General features: G+C 42.2%; 1 protein-coding gene across 3 annotated transcripts in view; it reads right to left on the bottom strand.

The window, feature by feature from the left end:
- SMC4 (structural maintenance of chromosomes 4) overlaps positions 1–24683 on the bottom strand; it is a 52713-nt gene that overhangs the window by 19518 nt on the left and 8512 nt on the right. For all 3 annotated transcript variants that reach the window (XM_069975263.1, XM_069975262.1, XM_069975261.1), the window contains exons 6-10: positions 10157–10321; positions 8704–8831; positions 2053–2193; positions 1817–1967; positions 1074–1238 (exon numbers count right to left, since the gene is read on the bottom strand). In XM_069975263.1, the coding sequence (XP_069831364.1) occupies positions 1074–1238; positions 1817–1967; positions 2053–2193; positions 8704–8831; positions 10157–10321 (750 nt within the window). The remainder of the gene's footprint in view (positions 1–1073; positions 1239–1816; positions 1968–2052; positions 2194–8703; positions 8832–10156; positions 10322–24683) is intronic.

Below are 24683 nucleotides of genomic sequence, written 5' to 3' on the forward strand. Positions count from 1 at the left end.
GCCTGATTACAGGCACTTTATATTGCAATGCAGATCTGCATTGCATTGTAATGTGCCTGTAAAACAGGTAAAGCTGAACAGGCTCAGCCACTGTAGCTACGACACAGGAGCCTCCTGGTGTCAAAGCAACCATTGGGGCTGTGCAATCGCTTCTGCACAGCCCCGTTGGGAATAGAGGGAGGATTCTCCCTCAATTCTATACTATAGGTGCTGCGATTGGCCTGATCGCAGCACCTATAGGGTTAACTGCCACGATCGGCGCAGGTTGCGGCAGATGTGGCGGGTGCCCGGCTATCACTCACAACCAGGACCTGCTGCGGGAAGGCACAGCCGCAGCTTTTGCGCATGTTTCATGGTACGTGAGTAACTGTACGTCCTTGAGAGGGAACTCACCACAAAAAAGGACGTGCAGTTACGTCCTCGGTCCTGAAGGGGTTAAAGAGAAACAGGTAAAAGAACATAACCTGCTTTTTTGTTACCAGAGAACAGGAGACCGTGAGGAAGGTAGATTTTACCTTGATCCTCAGCACCATTTTCCTTAACTTGCATTAATGCATTAATATGTTAATTAGATGGTTTGTTGCACTGTGGGCAGGGCGTACATTGCTTGGCAGACTGATCTGCCTTCCTCTCCTTATGAATATTCATTCTGCAGTGCTGAGCAGCCAGAACAACATCAATGTGGAGGGCCACCTGAATATTCATGAAGAGGGAGTGGTGCATCGAGGGCTGTAGTACTTAACTTTACAAAACAATTAAAATTTACACATCTGATTTTACCTTCTTTGCCACATGACACATCCCCTTTAACAACACTTAGTGCTAATATTAGGTGTTGTAATCCATGAGTTTAGACTGCTGGAGGTTCCCATATTGCATGTGACTGTAAGTATGATTATGATCTATGCCCATTTTCTCATGGGAAAAAGTCTAATGGGGAACAATTGCTTAAAAGTGTGGTAAATATTCAATGATGGCCTGTTTTGCCTGGTTAATTTTTAATTCATTGGTCACAGAAAACATTTTTAGAAAAAAACCTAATATTGCAAATGTAGACACATAACCATACAAACCTCTTTTTCCTCTTGTAAACCTTGGGTTTCTATTTTCAGACTATCCATAACTTCTTTTAACTTCTCCTCCTCCTTTTCTTTTTGCTTTTCAAGAATTTCCTTTTTCTTGCTTGCCTCTTCTATAATCTTCTGACTGTTAGCAGGGACACTTTTTAAATCTTCTACCTTTTGAAGCAGAAAAGGATATAACCAACTTACAATCCAGTAACTTTACTTACTGTACAATTGAAAAAAAAAAAAAAAAAGGGGGGGGGGAAACAAGATTTTTCTTTCCCACTTTAATTCGTACATATTGAAAGTTTTGTCCATCAAACACTAGGCCCACATTTATCAAACTGTGTAAAAAACGGAGACTCATGTAAACTGGCCATAACAAACAATCACAGCTCAGCTTTCAACTCTGGCCAAATGAAAACTGAGCTGTGAGCGGCAGCTGTGGGCAGTTAACACCGGTGTGTACTTCACACCCTTTAATAAATATGGGCCTAAGTGTGTAATCACTGTGCATCCCACACCTAGAACTGTCGAAGTCCAATGGACACCCCTTCTGATGGGCAGCAAGAGTACTAGGGTTGAGACACTCATCACCTATCTGAAGACAGTTATTGAAACTCTTTAGAAAGCTTGCCCTAAAGTGGCTGGATCCCCCCAACACCCCGTGCATTTGCGATGTTTGCTTAATTGGGAAAAACAAAAAACAGAAAAAAAAACCTTTGAAACCACTGTTTAGGATCCAATGTTACCTTTTCTTTGTCTTTCTGAAGTTGTTTCTGCAGCTTTTTTACTTTGCTTCTTGCATGCTTTAGCTTCTCACGAACATCAACATCTTGCAAGTCCAACTGGGTAAATTTTTCCCTATTCTCTTCAATAAATTTGGTGATTTTATTTATTTGCCTTGGTGAGAGAAAAAAAAAGGTGTTTTTAGACTAATGATTGCAGATTATTACATATGCAAGACAAAATAAAAAGGATAACTTACTTCTCTACATCTTTCAAAGCTTTATTCTTCTCTTTCATTTCTTCAGACAGTGATGCACTTTTTTCACTTATTTCCTTAGTGTCTTCTTGAATTTTAGCTTTCTGAGCTTCCATATCCTGAGTACGTTTGTGCAGATCATGCCTTGTAAACAATTGTAAAAAATAAAATTATTGATTACAATCCAGCCATTACTTGAAAATACCAAGCAATACAAGCCAAGTTAAGTATAATTACGTTTAACCCATTATCATAGCCATTTTTGTCCCCTTTTACATTGTTCACCATACACATGGTAAATGTAGTTAGAAATACCAAATTAGTACTTTTTAATTCAAAGGGAAACTACCAGCAGGTTAGAATACTGAAATCTGCTGTTATGTTTTTATAGGACAGGGGATATCAACTACTAAAATATCTTTATAATGTTGACACACTGTCATTTTACATAAAAACATACTTTTAACTCATATGCTTACAATGGTTTTTGGTACAATGGGGGCAGTATTTTACCCCTGTGCACCAATCCACCTGCCTGGACAGCACAAAAACTAAAAATATAAATATTTATTTGAATGTGGACATGGTAATACAGATTATATCAGTTAGGCCGGGTTTACACTTCATTTTTTAAATCCATTTTTTCCATCAGTTTTCTTAAAATTGACTTCAATTATATAAAAAAAAGGATCAAAATGGATCTTTTTTTTCAAAGAACACAAGTTAAAAAAAAAAAAAAAAAGATAAGTTTTTTTTTTTTTTTTTTTTTTTTTTTAATAGCCTTACATTCATAACTATTTTAGGATACACTTCAGGTACCTCCAAAACAGGCATTTCATCTTTACATTAGACAGCTGGATTGGAGGTCTTTCTGGTCCCAGATATTACTGTGAGATAGTAACCTGAGCAATGGCACAGGCACCACTTATGCCCAACCAACCATGACTTATCCGCCAGCACATGCAAGTGATACCATATATACACATATAAAAGGCCCGGGATAAAGAGCATTATAGTGTAACCATAAATAGGTGAACTACATTGATCAGGGAGATTCGTCCTAATCGACTGCTTTGGCCTGCAGCAGGCCAAAGCAATCCATCACCGATGTGACTGATCTTTGCTTTGTATATACATAGCATTGATCTCTATGAGAGATCAGTGCTATGTATATAGAAGTCCCCCAGGGGAATTTCTTGTTAATGTAAAAAAAAAAAAAAAGTAAAAATAAAAAAAATCCCCTCCCCTAATAAATGTCCAAATCACCCTTTTCCCCATTTTATAAATATAAACAAACAAAATAAACATATTTGGTATCGCCCAAACTATTAAATTATCACATTCCTGATCTTGCGTGGTAAACGGCGCAAGTGCAAAAAAAGTAAGTGCAAAACTGCGCAATTTTGATTGCATCAAATCCAGAGAAAATGTAATAAAAAGCGATCAAAAAGTCGCATATGCGCAATCAAGGTCCCGATATAAAGTACACATCATGACGCAAAAAATGACACCTCACACAGCCTCATAAACCAAAGGATAAAAGCGCTATAAGGCTGGTAATAGAGCCATTTTAAGGAACATATATTTGTTAACAATGGTTTGAATTTTTTACAAGCCATCATATAATATAAAAGTTATACATGTTACATATCGTTGTAATTGTAACGACTTGAGGAACATATAAAACAAGTCAGTTTTACCGCAGGGTGAACGGCGTAAACACAAAACTCCCTGAAATGAAAACAAACTCCTTTTTTTTTTTATTAATTTGACAGCGCAAAAGATTCTTTTCCGGTTTCGCAGCATATTTTATGGTAAAATAGAGTCTGTCATTGCAAAATACAATTGGTGTCGCAAAAAATATGGGCTCATGTGGGTCTCTAGGTAAAAAAAATGCAAGTGCTATGGCCTTTTAACCTCTTAACCCTTAGACGACCCAGGGCGTATAGTTACGCCATGGAAGTCTGTCCCCAGACGACCTAGGGCGTAACTGTACGCCCTGGGTGTTTCTCACGCTATGAAGCGTGCTCCGGAGCGGAGCGCGCTTCATAGCAGGTGGGGGCCGGCTGCAATCAGCAGCCGGGACCTCACCGGTAATGACACGCTGTTTAAGTGTAAGTGACAGGGGGAGTCCCCTGTCACTTACCGATCGGGACCCCCGCAGTGTGACTGCGGGGGTCCCGATCGGTAAAACGGGCCGCCGGAGCTCTCTCACCTGCCTCCGTGCGGTCCGATCGGCGCTCTGGTCACTGAGCCTGCACAGGCAGGCTCAATGAGCAGAGCGCCGATAACACTGATCAATGCTATGCCTATGGCATAGCAATGGTCAGTGTAAAAATCCAAGTAGTGAATGTAAAAGTCCCCTAAAGGGACTTCAAATGTGTAAAAAAAAAAAAAGTTAAAAACACTAACACACTACCCCAAAACCCCTCCCCCAATAAAAGTTGAAATCACCCCCCTTTCCCATTATATAAATAAAACATATAAAAATAAATAAATAGATAAACATATAATATACCGTAGCGTGCGTAATTGTCCGATCTATTAAAATATAACAAGCGTCATTGCGAACGGTAAACGGCGTACACGAAAAGAGGGAAAAAAGTGCGCGGATTACCGATTTTATGTTACATTATATATATAAAAAAATTAATAAAAAGTGATCAAAACGTCCGATCTTCACAAATATGGTATTAATAAAAACTAGAGATCATGGCGGAAAAATGACACCCCATACAGCCCCGTAGGTGAAAAAATAAAACCGTTATAAGCGTCACAATAGTCCCATTTTATTTATAATTAATTGCCAAAAAAAAGGATTTCATTTTAAAAAAATATATAACATTAGAGAATCTGCGTAAACCTGCATATGGTTGTGTTCGTACTGACCTATAGACTAATGGTATCATGTCGCTTTTACCATATAGTGCATTACGTAGACACAGGAACCCCCCAAACGTTACCATATTGCATTCTTTTTTGCGATTTCACCAATTTATATCTTCATAAATAATATATTTGGAATTCCATCATACATGTTATGGTAAAATGAATGACGCCATTACAAAGTACAACTATTCCTGTAACAAATAAGCCTTTACATGGCCTGTAGATAAAAAACTGAAAGTGCTGGAGCTCTTAGAAGGGGAGGAGGGAAAAACGGAAACACTAAGATCAAAATTTGCGCGGTCCACTGGGTCATTTTGGGCCTGGTCCTCAAAGGGTTAAAGGACAACTCCCGCGGGACCCCCCCCCCAAAAAAAAACAAAACACAGACACACACAGACACCATACTCACCATCCCTCCGGTGACGATCGCCACTCCATTCGCCCGCCTCACCGTCACCGCCATCCGCCGCCCAGCGATGTCTCTGTCTTCCGGGTCCTGGGGATGGAAAAGGCTGCCAGTGCGCTTGCGCACCGGCAGCCTTTTCATTGGCTGGAGCGCATCACATGGCTTCCAGCAACCTCAGCCAATCAGGGCTGAGCAAGCTGGAAGCCATGTGATGCGCTCCAGCCAATGAAAAGGCTGCTGGTGCGCATGTGCACCAGCAGCCTTTTCCGTCCCATTCACTCTCTATGAAGACGCCGAGGAGGAAGAAGACCCGGACCGCCCCCCGGCTCTGACGTAGTCGTCACCAGATGCCGCCCGGGAGAAGAAGACCGTGACGATCGTAATAGGTAATGTATATATTCTTTAACTTCCGGGCGGGGGGGTCGGGGATCCGAAAGTGGGGGAAGGGGGCCAGAACGGGTATTTAACCACATTACAAAGTTATACAATTTTGTAATGTGTGTTAAATAAGCTTAAAAAATTTTTTGTGGGAGTTGTCCTTTAAGGACGGAGCCAATTTTCGTTTTTGCGGTTTCATTTTTTCCTCCTTGTGTTTGAAAGGCCATAGCACTTGCATTTTTCCACCTAAAAAACCCACATGAGCCCTTATTTTTTGCATCACTAATTGTACTTTGCAATGGCCGGCTGAATTTTTGCATAAAGTACACTGCGAAACCAGGAAAAAATTCAATGTGTGGTGAAATTGAACAAAAAAAACAAACAAACCAAACAAACAAAAAAAACACATTTTTTATTTATTTATTTTTTTACGCCATTCTCCCTGGGGTAAAACTGACTTGTTTTGCATGTTCCTCAAGTCGTTACGATTACAACGATATATAACATGTATAACTTTTATATGACGAGATGGCCTGTAAAAAATTCAAACCATTGTTAACAAATATATGTTCTTTAACCCTTTAAGGACATGGCCCATTTTCGTTTTTACGTTTTCGGTTTTTCCTCCTTGTGCGTCACTAATTGTACTTTGCAATTACAGGCTGAATTTTTGCATAAAGTACACTGCGAAACCAGAAAAAAATTCGAAGTGTGGTGAAATTGAAAAAAAAAACGCATTTCTTTTATTTGGGGGAAATGTGTTTTTACGCCATTCACCCTGGGGTAAAACTGACTTGTTATGCATGTTCCTCAAGTCGTTACGATTAAAACGATATATAACATGTATAACTTATATTGTATCTGATGGCCTGTAAAAAATTCAAACCGTTGTTAACCAATATACGTTCCTTAAAATCGCTCCATTCCCAGGCTTATAGCGCTTTTATCCTTTGGTCTATGGGGCTGTGCGAGGTGTCATTTTTTGCGCCATGATTTGATCTTTCTATCGGTACCTTGATTGCCCATATACGTCTTTTTGATCGCTTTTTATTACATTTTTTCTGGATTTGATGCGACCAAAAATGCGCAATTTTGCACTTTGCGATTTTTTTGCGCTTACGCCGTTTACCGTACGAGATCAGGAATGTGATTAATTAATAGTTCGGGCGATTACGCACGCGGCGATAGCAAACATGTTTATTTATTTATTTATTTGTTTACTTTTATTTAAAACCTGGGAAAAGGGGGGTGATTCAGACTTTTATTAGGGGAGGGGGCTTTTTACTATTAACACTTTTTTTTTTTTTTTTTTACACATATACTAGAAGCCCCCCTGGGGGACTTCTAGTATATACACTTGGATCTCTCATTGAGATCTCTGCAGCATAGATATGCTGCAGAGATCCATGCGATCGGCACTCGTTTGCTTTCGGCTGCTGCAGCCGGAATTAAACGAGTGCCGAGCCGGGGACGGCGCCATCTTGGACGCGTTCCCGGCCGGCATCAGTAACGGAGATCGCTCCTCCGGGACAAGGTCCCGGAGGAGCGATCTCCCCCACTAGACACCAGGGAAACGTTGCCTCCGGTAATCGGAGGCAGCTGTCAACTTTGACAGCTGCCTCCGATTAGCTAATTAGCGGGCACGGCGATCAGACCGTGCCCGCTAATAGCGGCGGTCCCGGGCTACACGCGGCCCCCGGGATCGCGGCACTTCAAAGCGGGGCCGCCGCGCGGCCCCGCTTTGAAGTGCAAGTGAGGACATAGGACGTACCGGTACGTCCTATGTCCTTAAGAGGTTAAAATCGCTCCATTTCCAGGCTTATAGCGCTTTTATCATTTGGTCTATGGGGCTGTGTGAAGTGTCATTTTTTGCACCATATGTTCTTTCTATCGGGACCTTGACTGCGCATATACGACTTTTTGATCGCTTTTTATTACATTTTTTTCTGGATTTCATGCGACCAAAAATGCGCAATTTTGCACTTTGGGATTTTTTAGCGCTTACGCCGTTTACCATGCGAGATCAGGAATGTGATTAATAGTTCGGCCGATTATGCACACGGTGATAGCAAACATTTATTTTTATTTAAAACATGGGGAAAGGGGGGTGATTCAAACTTTTATTAGGGTAGGGGGCTTTTTACTAATAACACTTTTTTTTTTTACACTTATACTAGAAGCCCCACTGGGGGACTTCTAGTATAAGTGCACTGATCTCTCATTGAGATCTTTGCTGTATACTTATACAGCAAAGATCAATGAGTTTGGCACTCTGATGCTTTCAGCGCCATTTTGGCGAAGACCCCCGGCAGCAGTAGGGTGTGTGGATCGCTCCTCCAGGACGACGTCCTGGAGGAGCGATCCTCCCCACTAGACACTAGGGAAGTGCTGCATACCAGTATTCGGATGCAGCTGTCAACTTTGACAGCTGCATCAGATTACCGAATTAGCGGGAACGGCGATCAGACCGTACATGCTAATAGCCGCGGTCCAAGCAACACGCAGCACCTGGGATTGCGGCGGTTCAGAGCTCTGAACACCTCTTGCAGAAACATGATGTACCGGTACGGGGTTAAACAAAGTGGAAAAAAGCAAAAGCGCAAAAATGAAAATTGGCATTGACCTTAAGGGGTTAATATTTCTCACATCCCTTCTTGACTGACAGCTTCTAGCAGTGTGTCCCTTCCATATCACATTCCTGCACTGTGCATACATATTAAGTGCAGATGCAGATGTGGAAACAGGGCTCAGCTGTCAGTCAGGCTAGTATATGGATGGGAAGGGGAGTGAAGAGACGTCCCAGTGTGCAGCAATTCAGGTGCTTGGAAACACCTGACAGTGCACAGGAAAGTATTTTTTCGATGTTTATGAAGCACTGACGTGTGTCTCCCCTTTGTCTAACAGTGTCAGCAGATTAACTTAAAATATGCACTAGGTTGATGCAGCTGGCTTTGTTTTCTTACATTCTATAATGCACTTACATGTAATATTGGCAGATTTGATTCTTCTTTTTAAATGCTTCATTCTCCAAAGAGAGAAATTCAATAGCTTTATTTTTCTCACCTTCTAAAGCATCCTTTTCTTTTTCCACTAGTTTCACTCTATTGAGCTTTTCCAAAGGGTGACAAAAATGTAGTTAGAAAACATTGTGTTTAACAAACTTATTTTTCTCCAATATCTTCAGAGTAAGGAATAGATTTTAACTAGAGATGAACGAATTTTCAGTATTAAAGAGAATTGTTTTGTTAGCTCAGCAGCTGGCTTATCAGCCTAACAAGCTAACGAAACGCTTTGTTTCGTTATTACTATAAATTCTCTCATCTGTAATTTTAACACCTCAGCTATTTACACTAGTTTATATACATATAGCTCTTGTGAAAGGTAATAGCTTGACGCATAGAATAAAAAAAAATTCACTCACAATTGACCAAGCACTGGTAGAGAAGGGACAACCTGCTTAAAAATCATCTGCCAGACGCGCACCACTACATGTAGTGGTGCACGGCTGACGACTGTTTAAAAATAATAAATTATAGATTATACTTACCTATTCTCCTCCATGTCCTGCAGCCTTTGCCTGGGTTCCCTGCTCACCACTGATGGTTCTGGCACCATCTCTTCAGTCACAGACCGCTCAGTCACTGGCTGTGGTGCTGACTGGTCTTAGCCAGTGATTAGCTGGCCAGCATGTCACCGAGGAGTTGGGGACCGAAGTGTCATCAGTGAGTGGGAAACACAGACTAAAAGGCTGCAAGACAACAGGGGACAATAGGCAAGTATAAACTATACTTTTCATGTAGAAGGGCTGTATGGACATTGCTAACCATCTATCATATATATTAGTATGATAATGGAGCCATGTGTAGGCTTAGCGATTGCTTACTGCAAGAGGTCGATAATATGGCCCTTACTGTGTGTCGAAAATGGGGCAGGAAATACGAAGTGGTGATGAGCAGGAAGGCTTATATCATTGGAACAGTGGCACAAAGGTGTTTTTTTTTTTTTTTTAAAGTAATCTATCCTTTATTTTACCAATTAGCCGTTTCTAAACATGACAGAGATAAGTATATTAGTGTTGAAGGGGTAGTTCACAAAAAAAAAAAAAAAATTGTTCAAATCAAATCAAGAAAATCGGTAATTAAAAATCTCAACTCTTCCAGTATTTATCAACTGTTGTATGTTCTCCAGGAAGCGGTATTCTTTGCTACTGCTCTGGACAGTTCCCAACATGCACAGAGGTGGCAGCAGAGAACTGTTCGACTGGAAAGAATACACCACTTTCAGAACATACAGCAGCTGATAAGTACTGGAAGACAGATTTTTAACAAAAGCAAATTACAAATCTCTGGCACCACATTGATTTGAACTTTTTTTTGTGTGAACCACCCCTTTAAACACACAAAAACTTGGTTTAGCGTGGATATGAGAACCTACCTTTTCCCCTCTCTGCTGATTTAGGGCTTCTACTCTGCGACAAAGAAGTTCAATAGGCTCCTTTAATCTGCCTGAGCCAATAATGTCTTCTAAATATTCAAGCATCCCTTCATCATGCTCAGTTTGTCCTTTTGGCTTCATCATTGCAATTTGTTCAACTTCACCCTATCACAGATTGAGATGAATCATCAATATATGAACTCAAGTACAGAGTTTAAAAATTAATTAAAAAAAACAAAACACATCAGTCCCCATCCCTAATGGAGCATACAATCTAATTTCACCATCTAAAAAAAACAAAACCCCACCACACTGGGCCCAGCTTCATAGGAAACCAATATTGTTGCAATCAGACTTCCTTGAGGCTACATTCACCTATATATTGAGTATATAACAAACCCCAAAACCCATGATATAATTTGCTAGGCATGCACGAAACATTTCAAATTTCCCCATGTATTTGCCAGACTAACACAGAACACAATAGCAGGACATAACAATGGCATTCCACTTTAAAGAAGAAATCAAGAAAATCAAGTCAACTGGTATCAGAATATAAAATGTAAAAAGATTTAAAATCTTAAGTCCTCAAATACTTATCAGCTACTAAATGTGCTACAGAAAGGTGTGGTTTCTTTCCAGTCTGATACAGTGCTCTCTGCTGCCACCTCTGTACATAACAGGAAGAGACTACAGCAGTAGCATATCACAATAGAAAACCTATCCTGCTCTGGACAGTTCCTGTCAGGGACTGAAGTAGCCGCAGAGAGCATTGCATCAGACTGGAAAGAACACACCACTTCCTGCACTAAATATAATTAACCCCTTCATGACTTGGTGCAATGTTCCTTGCATTTTGTTTTTTTCTCCTTTCTAAGAGCTATAGCGATATTATTTCTCCATCTACAGGGAAACATAAGGGCTTTTTTTTTTAACAAATCTATCTTGTAATGGCTCCTTTCAATCTACCATAAAATGTATGATTGAACCCTAAAATTTCTTATTTAGCCGCGCCTGTCACTTAACCCTTTAAGGACATGGCCCATTTTCGTTTTTACGTTTTCGGTTTTTCCTCCTTGTGTTTAAAAGGTCATAGCACTTGCATTTTTCCACCTAGAAACCCACATGACCCCTTATTTTTTGCGTCACTAATTGTACTTTGCAATTACAGGCTGAATTTTTGCATAAAGTACACTGCGAAATCAGAAAAAAATTCAAAGTGTGGTGAAATTGAAAAAAAAAAAACGTATTTCTTTTATTTGGGGGAAATGTGTTTTTACGCCATTCGCCCTGGGGTAAAACTGACTTGTTAAGCATGTTCCTCAAGTCATTACGATTAAAACGATATATAACATGTATAACTTATATTGTATCTGATAGCCTGTAAAAAATTCAAACCGTTGTTAACCAATATACGTTCCTTAAAATCGCTCCATTCCCAGGCTTATAGCGCTTTTATCCTTTGGTCTATGGGGCTGTGCGAGGTGTCATTTTTTGCGCCATGATGTGATCTTTCTATCGGTACCTTGATTGCGCATATACGACTTTTTGATCGCTTTATATTACATTTTTTCTGGATTTGATGCGACTAAAAATGCGCAATTTTGCACTTTGGGATTTTTTTGCGCTTACGCCGTTTACCGTACGAGATCAGGAATGTGATTAATAGTTCGGGCGATTACGCACGCGGCGATACCAAACATGTTTATTTATTTATTTATTTATTTGTTTACTTTTATTTAAAACTTGGGAAAAGGGGGGTGATTCTGACTTTTATTAGGGGAGGGGGCTTTTTCCTATTAACAACACTTTTTTTTTTTTACACATATACTAGAAGCCCCCCTGGGGGACTTCTAGTATATACACTTGGATCTCTCATTGAGATCTCTGCAGCATAGATATGCTGCAGAGATCCATGAGATCGGCACTCGTTTGCTTTCGGCTGCTGCAGCCGAAAACGAACGAGTGCCGAGCCGAGGACGGCGCCATCTTGGACACGTCCCCGGCCGGCATCAGTAACGGAGATCGCTCCTCCGGGACAAGGTCCCGGAGGAGCGATCTCCCCCACTAGACCCCAGGGAAACGTTGCCTCCGGTAATCGGAGGCAGCTGTCAACTTTGACAGCTGCCTCCGATTAGCTAATTAGCGGGCACGGCGATCAGACCGTGCCCGCTAATAGCAGCGGTCCCGGGCTACTCGCGGCACCCGGCACTTCAAAGCGGGGCCGCCGCGCGGCCCCGCTTTGAAGTGCAAGTGAGGACATATGACGTACGCATACGTCCTATGTCCTTAAGAGGTTAAACACCACAACCCTTAAATTATCACATTCCTGATCTCGTGGGGTAACCTGCCTAAGCAAAAACCTGGCAAAGTGCAGCTCTGCAGATTTTTGGTCACATCAAATATGGAAAAATTTAAATGAAGTGATCAAAAAAGTAATAAGCGCAAGTAAGCTAGAAATTTAAAAAAAGAAAAAGAAAAAAAAAAAAAGGCACCTCAAGTAGCCACAAAGACCAGAAGATAAAAGCAATAAGGATGGTAAAAGAGAAATTTTAAACAGTTTTTTTTTTTTTTTTTAAGTTTTAATTTAACTTTAAAGTGACACTGTCACCTCCTTTGTGCATTTTGACATCTCTACACAGGTGTAAAGGGTAAATTTAGCGGTTTTTATACCTTATTTCATATCATACATCATGGTGCTTGTTCAAGTAAAAAGTGACCTTTTATCAACTGCAGATTGTATTAAGTGGGCGTGGCCTCGTGGCATTAGTGCCACTTAACCCCGCCCACAACACCACAGTTGGTCCGCCCCCTCACGTATGATATGAAAAACACTAAATTTACCCTTTACACCTGTGTAGAGATGTCAGAATGCACAAAAAGTGGTGACAGTGTCACTTTAATTTAGTTGTCTATCGTTGTAATCATACTGACTTGAGGAACAGACATCTCAGTTTTACCACTGGGGAAAAGAAACGCCCCTGAAATGAAAAAATAGCCTTTTTACCACCAATAATTTTTATTTTTTTTCCTTTTGTAGCATGCTTTATGGAAAAATTAAAGTTTAACTCATGTTTTTTTTTATTGCAGAAATCAGTAGTATAAGCGATTTTAAGAAACTCTGTAATAGGTTTCATCAGCCAAAAAAGCCTCCTTCTGTACTCAAGAAGCAATCTCCCAGCCCCCCCCCCCCCCTGACTTCTTATCTGTGCATTATCAGGCAAACACGTCTTCATTACAGAGAAGCCAGTGAAGACTGGTTCTGCTCTCTCCATTCTATCTATGGAGGGGGGAGGGGCCGAGGGAGATGAGCAGGAAGAGGTGACATGAAGGTCAGTTGTTTCTATACTCTCTGGGCAGCTAAAACGCTAAATTCAGGTGTCAGAAAGGTCAGTGCTTATCTATGAACTTACTGAGAGAAGATTGCTGGACTCTCCTGTCATTCTCTATGGGTGTTGGACTCATCTCTCAGCGCGCGCCGGGCTGCAGCGGCTGAGATCTTCATCACCCGACCACCTCCAGAAGCGGGACCCGGCGGGATTAGGTGAGTATAGGGGGCTCTAACTGGGGGTCGGGAGCCTGTCACTCCGTCACGGGGGGTGACAGGTTCCCTTTAAGGGGTTAATGCAATGTTCCTCCCCGCCTTCTAAGAGCCATAGCGCTTTTATTTTTCCACCTACAGGGCTGGTTGGGGTGTCATTTTTTGTGCCATGATCTCTAGATTTTATTAATACATTGGTGTAACAGAAAAATTATGATTGCTTTTTAGTTTATTAAAATCCGCAATCCTGGTGCCATCAAATAAAATAAGTTATACAAGTTACGCATCTTAATTGTACTGACTTGAGGAACATAGATAGCATGTGAGTTTTACCATAGGGCGCACGCTGTAAAAAAAAAACCACCCCCCAAATAAAAAAAATAAAATAAAATTGCATATTTTCAATTTTACTGCGCAATTTTTTTTTTTCTGGTTTCGCAGCCTATTTCATAGAAATCATGTCATTGCGAAGTACAATTAGTGTCACAAAAAATAAGGGTTCGTGTGGGCCTGTAGGTGAAAAAAAAGAAAGTGCTACGGCCTTTCAAAGGCAAGGAGGAAAAAACGAAAACACAAAAATTTGCACAGTCCTGAAGGGGTTAAACCAATACGATACCAATAAAAACTAGAGGTCATGGCGCAAAAAGTGACACCCCAACCAGCCCTGTAGGTGGAAAAATAAAAGTGCTATGACTAAGGCGGTGGGGAGGAACATTGCATTAATTTGACCCGGGAATTCAGGTACTAATGACATTGGTCATGAAGGGGCTAAATACTAGCTGTGTCTGATCGCTATGGGAAAAGACAGTTTTGGGCTTGAGATTGAGAAATCTAGGCCAATATTCACGAATTGTCATTGGGTTAAAATAAAAAATAAAAAAATAAAAAATCCCCTTTCACTCTTAAGTCTAGTGCACACTGTTTATTGTGTGGATTCAACCCTGTATAAATTCCACACTTTTTATTTCAATAGGAAATGTTAAACCAGTCAAGAATTTAACCCTGTAAGGACTGAGCCAAATTTGATTTTTGTGCTTTCATTTTTTCCTCCTTGTATTTAAATGGCCATCTTACTTGCACCTTTTCACCTACAGACCCACATTATCCCTTATTTTTTTCCACCACAAATTTTACTTTGCAAGAACAGACTTAGTTTTTTCATAAAATATGCTGTGAAACTGGGGGGAAAACATTGTGCGGTAATATTGAAAAATAAAGGCATTTTTTTTTTCATATTTGGGGAGGATCGTGTTAACACCAATCACAAAATTGACATGTTACCTGTTTCTCAAGTCAGTAACATTACAATAGGCAACTTGCATAACTCATTTTATTTGACGCCTTTTAAAAAATTAACACCTTGTAAAAAAAAACTAAACACACAACAAAGTGTTCCTCAAATTGTTCTATTACCACCTGAGGTGTAATTTCTTGCGCCATGATCTCTACTATATCTGTAGCTTGCTTGCATATATGCAACTTTTTGATCACTATTACAATTTTTCTGGCTGATAAAATAAAAAAAATCTGCAATGTTGTGCTTTGGCTTTTTTTTTGCGCTTGCGCCGTTAACCGCGCAAGATCAGGAATGACATAATTTAATGGTTCGATACCAAAGTTATTTTATTTTTATTTATAAAACTGGAAAATGGGGGATGATTTAAACTTTCTATGGGATAGGAATTTTAATGACTTTTTTTTTTTTTTACACATACAGTAATTTGAAGTCCCCCTGGGGGACCTCTATAACCACAGCACTGATCTAGGCATTTAAATGCAGATGTCACTTTTGCTAGCCAAAAGTGCGGCAGTTCCTAGCGGGGCCTCGGCGTGACCCCTCGCTGAATCCCACCTAAGGGCACGTTGATGTACAGGTACGTCATCGGTCCATAAGAGGTTAAAAATTCTGAAACTGTACTCTTCCCAAAACTGAACATTAAACACAAAAAGTACAGGTTCAAGTGTATGTTTTTATATCCTATGGCAAAATTTAAATATTGATGAGGAATACAAGGGACGTGTACTATAATGGCAGCACTGGCACACCAAATGTTAGATATATAAAAGGTACTTTATTTTATCAGGTACAAAATACAAGCAAGAGTCCCAATTAAAGCCCTTTAAAAATTCCAAAACTCCAGGGAAAGCATAAGGTCTAATGCAATCCAGGACAAGCAACCCCATATACAATGTATGGTATCCCTGTCACATGAACAGATATAGTAAAAGAATGTAAGTGTGAATGCAAAACAGGCCACCAGTTCACAACACGGAAGATGTAGACAAAAAAAGTATGTACTAAAGGTAAATAAAGATGGAAATGTAAAGAATGTATACCTATGCAAGAAGACGACCAAGGGTGTATATCACCAAATGTTGGGGACAGGGATAGACTGGGTGCCATCCAGAAAACCTCACGCGTTCCATCCATACTCTCGGACATTTAAATATTGGATAATCGTTTTGCTTTAAGTGTAACTATCATGTCAGAAGTGTGAATTAGTTGGGGTGCAGCTACTAAGAACCCCACCGATCCAATGGCCAGCGGATGGGGCAGAGCCTAGACCCTGACGTCACAGAGGAGTGGCGCCTATGGTGTATATGTGGGCAGGCTGAGGTGGCTCCAGCAGTCGTAAAGCCTGCCCAGGTGGCACAATCCACAAATGATCAGAAGCATTTTTCACTGGACCAAGAACCAAGAAATCTATTATAAAAGTAAGGTCTGAAAACTGCAGAATTTAGGCTTTACAGCTGTGCAGAAAAGTCCTCATACAGGGGGTGACAGAATCACTTTAACAACCACTTGCTGAAGGGCAAGACCATTTACCATGATTACACATCTCACATGCTAAATTCTTAAGATACACTTCACACATGCCTATGTACAATAGAGGGCAGATCCTATCGTAAAGGCATATGGTAGGATATGTAGCATGCTTCCAAAAGGTAAGCTCAATTTATCATGTTTATCACATTATTACATTAGAGCTTGCAAGAGGCAGTTAGGCTGGGTTCAAACTGCATTTTTGCAGTCCATTTAACGTATACATCAAAGTTAAATAAAATCAATAGAAAAAATGAAAAAAAAAAAAAAAAAAAAACGGATGCAAACCTTTTAGATCCATTCCCCTCCCCCCACCCCCCCCCCAAACTGTATGTGTTAAATGGACTGCAAAAACAGTGTGAACCCAGCCCAAGTCTTCCTCTCCTCAAGGTGTCAGTGGTGCTGTAGATTGTGAGTCTGGGTTCACACGGAGTTTGCCATTTTCATTCGGATTAAAAACGGATTTAGAAAATGGATGCGTGTGTGCATCCATTTTCCATTGACTTCCATCATAAAAAAAAAACCAAAACATCTTTTAGTGTACACAAAACCACATTTGTGTATGCAAAAAAAACAAAAAAAAACACCCTCTTTCAATAAAAGGAAGTCAAAAGGAAAAAAAGATGCACAAATGCATACATTTTTTTTTGCATAAAACAGACTGTAAAAATGCAGTGTGAACCCAGCCTAAGAACTCACGGGCAGGGTCTTCTATCCATATTTACCTGACATTTACTTTATTTACTGACATTTACTTTATTTCTAGATTTTGTTGTTATGGACTGTATGTTAATTCTTATCACTTGCACAGCACTCTGAAAAAAAGGTTGCTAAAAATACTTTACATAAAGAAGAGTTTTTTTTAATAGTATGTCAAAATATGGAACAGTCTACTCAGCTACTTTAAATTAAAGAGGACTTGTCACCCCTCGTGCCGGGGTGACAGGCTCCTGACCCCCCGCTGGAACACCCTATACTCACCTGGTTCCGCTTCTGGAGGTGGTCGGGTGATGAGTTCAACGCTCATAGAGAATGACAGGCGAGTCCGACGCTCCGTCATTCTCTATGAGCGTTGGACTCATCTGAGGAGCGCACGCGCCGGGCTTCAGGCGCTCATATCTCAGTCACCCGACCACCTCCAGAAGCGGGACCCGGTGGGATCAGGTAAGTATAGGGTGCTCCAGCAGGGGGGGGGTTTGTCGGGAGCCTGTCACCCCGGCACGGGGGGGGGGGGGTGACATGTTCCCTTTAACGTAGAAGTCTGATGAAAATTTTTATTAGAGTATTGTATTGCCCCCCAAAAGTTATACAAATCCCCAATATACACTTATTACAGGAAATTCTTATAAAGTGCTTTTTTCCCTGCACTTACTACTGCATCAAGGCTTCACTTCCTGGATAACATGGTGATGTCACGACCCGCCTCCCAGAGCTGTGTGGGCTGAGGCTGCTGGAGAGGATGATGGCAGGGGGACACAGGGCACTGAGCATCCCTCTGCCATCATGCTCTCCAGCAGCCACAGCCCGCACGGCTCTGGGAGTCGGGTCGTGACATCACCATTTTATCCAGGAAGTGATGCAGTAGTAAGTGCATGGAAAAAAAAAAAGCACTTTAAGCATTTCCTGTAATAAGTGTATATTGGTGATTTGTATAACTTTTGGGGGGCAATACAATACTTTTAAATACAATAAATTTTCACCAGACTTCTTTAATTTGAAGTAGCTGAGTAGACTATGTTGTTCCACACCACTTTGACATAAAAACTTTTGCCGGACTTCTCCTTTAAGGTATAAGCTGACATACACCAGCCACATGGAGGCCAAAACAGGGCTGTGGAGTGTCGGAGTTAGTTTTGGCTGGAGTCGGAAAAAAATGTACCGACTCCAGCTTTAAAAAAAAAATTAAAAATTAAAAAATTTAAAATTGAGTTTTGATATAAATTTTATAAGTTTTGCTCATCAATATATTTTATGAGCAATATTCTAATAGGTCACTGGCCCTATTAGATAAGGGTGGTCGGGGAAAAGTTTCAATCACTATTTGGCAGTTTGTTTCTGAGCTGTAAGAGTCCATTGTGTGGGGGGGGGGGGGGGAGATCTGTGCTGTTCTCTTCCTGGTTGATTGTATGTGAGCAGCAGTGTAATATGAAGATATCCTGTGTAATATAGAGGAGGAGGAGGAGAAGACATAAGTAGTGTAGCAGTAACCTCTGTCCTCAGTGTGGGGTTCTCTCTCTGGGAGAAGATTGTGTGTTTTTCTTCAGTGTTCTATGGCAGCAGCTGTGTGTGTGCTATGGCTGCAACAGGGTGTGTGTGTGTGTGTGTGTGTGTGTGTATGTATACACGCGCGCTATGGCTGCAGCAGGCTGTGTGTGCTGTTGCGTGGCCCCACAATGACCAACATAACTATGTTTGTCCCCTCTATAGCACTATGGCTGACCCCTCTGTATCTGGCATTGTTAGCAGTGTTTCTTTGTGTATGGTGAATATTTAGTTAGAAGCATAGAAGACTTTCAGCAGGAAAAGACCACCTGCTCCATCTAGTCTAGTTGTGAGTAGTTTAGGACATGGAGGCTGGAGACTGGCTGCATCCACTGCACACACAGGAGAAGCTGCTTTATATACAGTATTCCTTTATTCACTCAGAAGTTGCACCAGGATCATGTCGGACATTAGGGAGAAGCTGCTGAGCCAGTGTGATAAATAACTCCCCTGGTATATGACCAGCAATTTATGAAGGAGCAGGAGTCGGAGTCAGTCCTGATAAAATTCAGGAGTCGGAGTTGGAACTGCGGCTTACAGACTCCACAGCCCTGGGCCAAAAGGGCACTCTTGATATCTGTCTGACAATGGGTCAGTATGGCTATGTTTACCAGGTAAGTTAGTTCTACCAACATGCATGCAATGCAACACACGAGTGCCCCTGGTTACAAAATGGGTGCCCAGCTTTAACTAAGGGCCATACTACATGGCCTGATATGCCAAAGAGAGTGCCAACCTGTCAGCACAGAGTTCGGTTCCCCCTCTTTCCCCGCACTGTGCTATTACATACACAGACGGGCAGTCCAATGAAGTCAACAGCAGACTGCTGCTGCCACACTTATTGGGCAACACGTTGCAAACCATTGCTTATCTTCCAAACATGTTGAAAGACCACAATCAGATTATACTCTACATGTGAGCTGGTCATTGCCTTTTAATGTGTGCTATTACACTACAGGGCTCCAGATGGCGACCAAAATGGTCGCCAATGCGACTAATATTTTGCAAATGGCGCCCAGATTTATTAATCTGGGCGCCATTTGCGACTGGCCCCGGCGGCGGCGCGCTGTCTCTTTAAGTTCGGGTCCCCGGCTGCCGGGGGTGTCCCATCCTATCCCCGGCAGCGCGGCGCATCAGTGAGCTGCCTGGGGCCCTGACTTCCGGCACAGGAAGCGCGCGTCAGAGACGCTTCCTGTGTCAGAAGTCACAGCCCCGGCGTACAGAGAGCTCACTGACGCGCCGCGCTGCCGGGGATAGGACGGGACACCCCCGGCAGCCGCACATCAGCCGGGGACAGCGTCCGAAGAAGAAGAAGATCGCCGGGGGAGCGGGTTGTCAGGTGAGTTTGTGTGTTTGTTTTTTTTAAATACTGCTTAGCATAGAGGAAAGGGGGGGCATCTATAATGGGGGGGAGGAGGGGGCATCTATAATGGGGAGGAGGAGGGGGCATCTATAATGGGAGGGGGTATCTATAAGGGGGGAGAAGAGGGGGCATCTATAATGGGGGGAAGAGAAGGGGGGGCATCTATAATGGGGGGGAAGAGAAGGGGGGCATCTATAATGGGGGGAGAAGAGGGGCCATGTTCAAGGGGGGGAGAGGGGGCTATCTATAAGGGGAGGGGGTATCTATAAGGGGGGGAGAAGAGGGGGCATCTATAATGGGGAGGAGGGGGCATCTATAATGGGGGTAGAGGGGGTCATCTATAAGGGGAGGGGGTATCTATAAGGGGGGGAGGAGGGGGCATCTATAATGGGGGGGAGGAGGGGGCATCTATAATGGGGGTAGAGGGGGTCATCTATAAGGGGAGGGGGCATCTATAATGGGGGGGAGGAGGGGGCATCTATAATGGGGGGGAGGAGGGGGCATCTATAATGGGGGTAGAGGGGGGTCATCTATAAGGGGAGGGGGCATCTATAAGGGGGGAGAAGAGGGGGCATCTATAATGGGGGGGGAGAGGGGGCATCTATAATGGGGGGGAGGAGGGGGCATCTATAATGGGGGGGGGAGGAGGGGGCATCTATAATGGGGGGGGAGGAGGGGGCATCTATAATGGGGGGGGAGGAGGGGGCATCTATAATGGGAGGGGGCCATCTATAAGTGTAGGGCAAACTGGCTGCAGACACTGGGAGATAGATATATGCACAATTATTATTATCAGGGCCCCTCAGGTGTCTGTATTGTAGGGGGTCACTTGCATTAGTCACTAGGTGAGAGATATATCTATTTATATACACATCTTGTGGGGGGTCACTATGGCTGCAGTCATAAGTCTAGCTCAGTATGTATAGACTGTTGCAAGCTTTTAAAGGGAACCTGTCACCCCCGGTGCCGGGGTGACAGGCTCCCAACCCCCCGTTAGAACCCCCTATACTCACCTCATCGCGCGGGGTCCCGCTTCTGAAGATGGTCGGGTCACGGAGATCTCAGCCGCTGCAGCCCGGTGCGCACACTGAGAGATGAGTCCAACCCTCATAGAGAATGACGGAGCGCTGGACTCTCCTGTCATTCTCTGAGCGTTGGACTCATCTCTCAGCGCACGCCGGGCTGCAGCGGCTGAGATCTCCGTGACCCGACCATCTTCAGAAGCGGGACCCGGCGCGATGAGGTGAGTATAGGGGGCTCTAACGGGGGGTTGGGAGCCTGGCACGGGGGTCAACAGGTTCCCTTTAAAGTGACACTGTCACCCCCTTTGTTCATTTTGACATCTCTACACAGGTGTAAAGGGTAAATTTAGTGTTTTTCATATCTTATTTCATATCATATGTCATGGTGCTTGTTCAAGTAAAAAGTGTCCTTTTATCATCTGCAGATTGTATTAAGTGGGCGTGGCCTCGCGGCACTAGCGCCACATAACCCCGCCCACAACGGCACAATTGGCCCCGCCCCCTCGCTGGCCGAAAGGTCTAGACTCCACCCCCTTTACGTTGGACAACCAATGGGCGTCAAGGGGGCGGGGCCAACCGTGCCGTTGTGGGCGGGGTTATGTGGCGCTAGTGCCGCGAGGCCACGCCCACTTAATACAATCTGCAGTTGATAAAAGGACACTTTTTACTTGAACAAGCACCATGACGTATGATATGAAATAAGATATGAAAAACACTAAATTTACCCTTTACACCTGTGTAGAGATGTCAGAATGCACAAAGGGGGTGACAGTGTCACTTTAAGTTCAAGTTCAGAAGAGTAAGCCTCATTAAAAGGCTAGCCAAGTGAGGCTGAAGTACTGAGCCAGACTGTATATGGTTGTCAGACTGTATATGGTTGTCAGGTTGCAAGTTTCCATGTTGAACATTTTCAAACTAAGAAAAGAGAGAATCTAAAGGAGGAGGATGCTGCCGTGGCCTCTGCACACAGTAAGTTCCATTTAACATAACATTAATTTTACATGGTTTAAAATGTTGGCGACCAAATATTCTATTTGGCGCCTAAATTTTTCAGGTTAGGAGCCAATGGCTCCTAGGTAAATTTTTTAGTCTGGAGCCCTGCACTAACCGATCACTGGCCAGTTGGTAATTAGCCAAGTAAGGGCGATAATAGTTTAGTGTAATAGGGTCCCAAATCCCAAAACACTTATTGAAACAGTTACTAAAGATCCAAAGAAACTAACCTGGGATGCAGGACAGTGTCACTCCATGGACTGGACTCTAGCATGGAAACAGAGATTTCAATCAACAAAAAAAAAAAAAAAAAAAAAAAAAAAAAAGTGTTAATAGTAAAAAGCCCCCTCCCCTAATAAAAGTTTGAATCACCCCCCTTTTCCAAGGTTTTAAATATAAGTAAACAAACATGTTTGGAATCGCCGCGTGCGTAATCGCCTGAACTATTAATCACATTCCTGATCTCGCACGGTAAACGGCGTAAGCGCAAAAAATTTCCAAAGTGCAAAATTGCGCATTTTTGGTCGCATCAAATCCAGAAAATTTTTTATAAAAAACGATCAAAAAGTCGTATATGCGCAATCAAGGTACCGATAGAAAGTAAACATCATGGCGCAAAAAAAATGACACCTGACACAGCCCCATAGACCAAAGGATAAAAGCGCTATAAGCCTTGGAATGGAGCGATTTTAAGGAACGTATATTTGTTAACAATGGTTTGAATTTTTTACAGGCCATCAGATACAATAAAAGTTATACATGTTATATATCGTTTTAATCGTAACGACTTAAGGAACATGCATAAAAGTCAGTTTTACCCCAGAGGGAATGGCGTAAAAACCCCGTTCCCCTAAATAAATGTTTTTTCTTTTTCAATTTCACCACACTTGAATTTTTTCTGGTTTCGCAGTGTACTTTATGCAAAAATTCAGCCTGTCATAGCAAAGTACAATTAGTGATGCAAAAAATAAGGGCTCATGTGGGTTTCTAGGTGGAAAAATGCAATTGCTATGGCCTTTTAAGCACAAGGAGGAAAAACCGAAAACGCAAAAACGAAAATGGGCCCCGTCCTTAAGGAGTTAATGTCCTGTACAGTATAGTGCTGTTCTGTACTGTACTGTAGTGATTATACTGAGCACTTAGTGTAATAAATGAGTATTGTAGGTTATTATTGGTGGCTGCTGGAACCAATTAATCACATTTACATTATTTTCTATGGAAAGACACTGCTCTGTTTTCAAACTGCTTGGTTCTCAAACTGCCTTCCGGAACCAATTAAGTTCGAGAACAGAGGTACCACTGTATTTATTTTACACTTATGTCGCCTTAGGGCACTTTAACATTTTTACATTACATGCACTGATCATTGCTATGCCATAGCATTGATCAGTGTAATCTGTGATCATTGCATAGAGCCTGCCTGTGCAGACTATACATGGATTGCTGATCTCACTGCCGAAAGGAAGGTAAGAGACCTTCGGCAGTCAGACAGCTCCTGTCACTGACATAAGTGCTGCGATCGCAGCACTGCAGGGGTTACTGGCGGGCAACGGCGGTCCCCACATGAGCTCACTTCAAAGCACCGCTGGACTCCATGACGTACAAGTACGCATGGGTCCTTAAGTGACAGGATTCCATGACTTACCCTTACGGCATGGGACCTTAAGTGGTTAAACATACAGAAGAAGGGGGTGGTAAAGATGTGCATCTAACTTGTTTGAGGTTTTTATTAGATTGGGACTACATAGTACTAATACAGGGTTCACACTACAATAGTGCCTTCTGAGGCACATACTATGACACCCTGTTAAAAATTGGGCACAGACCACATTTATGTCAGGTAATTTTCTGCATGTGGTTTATGCACTTCTGAGTCAGTAACAATTTTTAGAGAAGGAAATTACCCGAATGTAGTACTTAACAGGTAATAACCGGTGTCTTTTACTTTATTTTTTTTTTTTTCTATTTTTAAATGGAAACAATGGTAGAGCTGAATAGGAGAACAGATATGGCTGACATGGGGCCAAATGGACTTTGACTGCTATGAAAATCCATCAGTACCTCATTGTAGTAATGCAGGGTCAGCATTTTTTTTTTTTCATTCCCAGCCCATATAATGCCTTTAGGAAGCTGAGACCCCTGTACACCTGGGCATGGGACAATAGTGATAGGCTAATTGCAACCCCATAACTTATATGTGCAAAAAAACTGATAAATTTATTCAAAAGTTCAAATTAGATTGTAGACTGAGCAAATGCAACATTACCCTAGGCTGGGGGTGTAGGAGCTTATTGCATACAGTTATGCACTGAATTGGGGGAAGGGGGGGGGTTAGAAACCTATACACCAAAGTGTCCAGTAAAGCTACTAAGCTCTAGAGCAGACGTGGGCTAATTCTGGCCCACAATAGGTGCATTATTACCATGTGTGGGACCACTGTACACAGCAGGGGCCATTACTACTATGGGTGGGTGGGGGTCTGTTCAAAACAGGGGATCATTACTACTATCGTGGGATTGGGG

Source organism: Dendropsophus ebraccatus, chromosome 6 (assembly GCF_027789765.1).
Source record: "Dendropsophus ebraccatus isolate aDenEbr1 chromosome 6, aDenEbr1.pat, whole genome shotgun sequence".
NCBI classification, from domain to species: domain Eukaryota; kingdom Metazoa; phylum Chordata; class Amphibia; order Anura; family Hylidae; genus Dendropsophus; species Dendropsophus ebraccatus.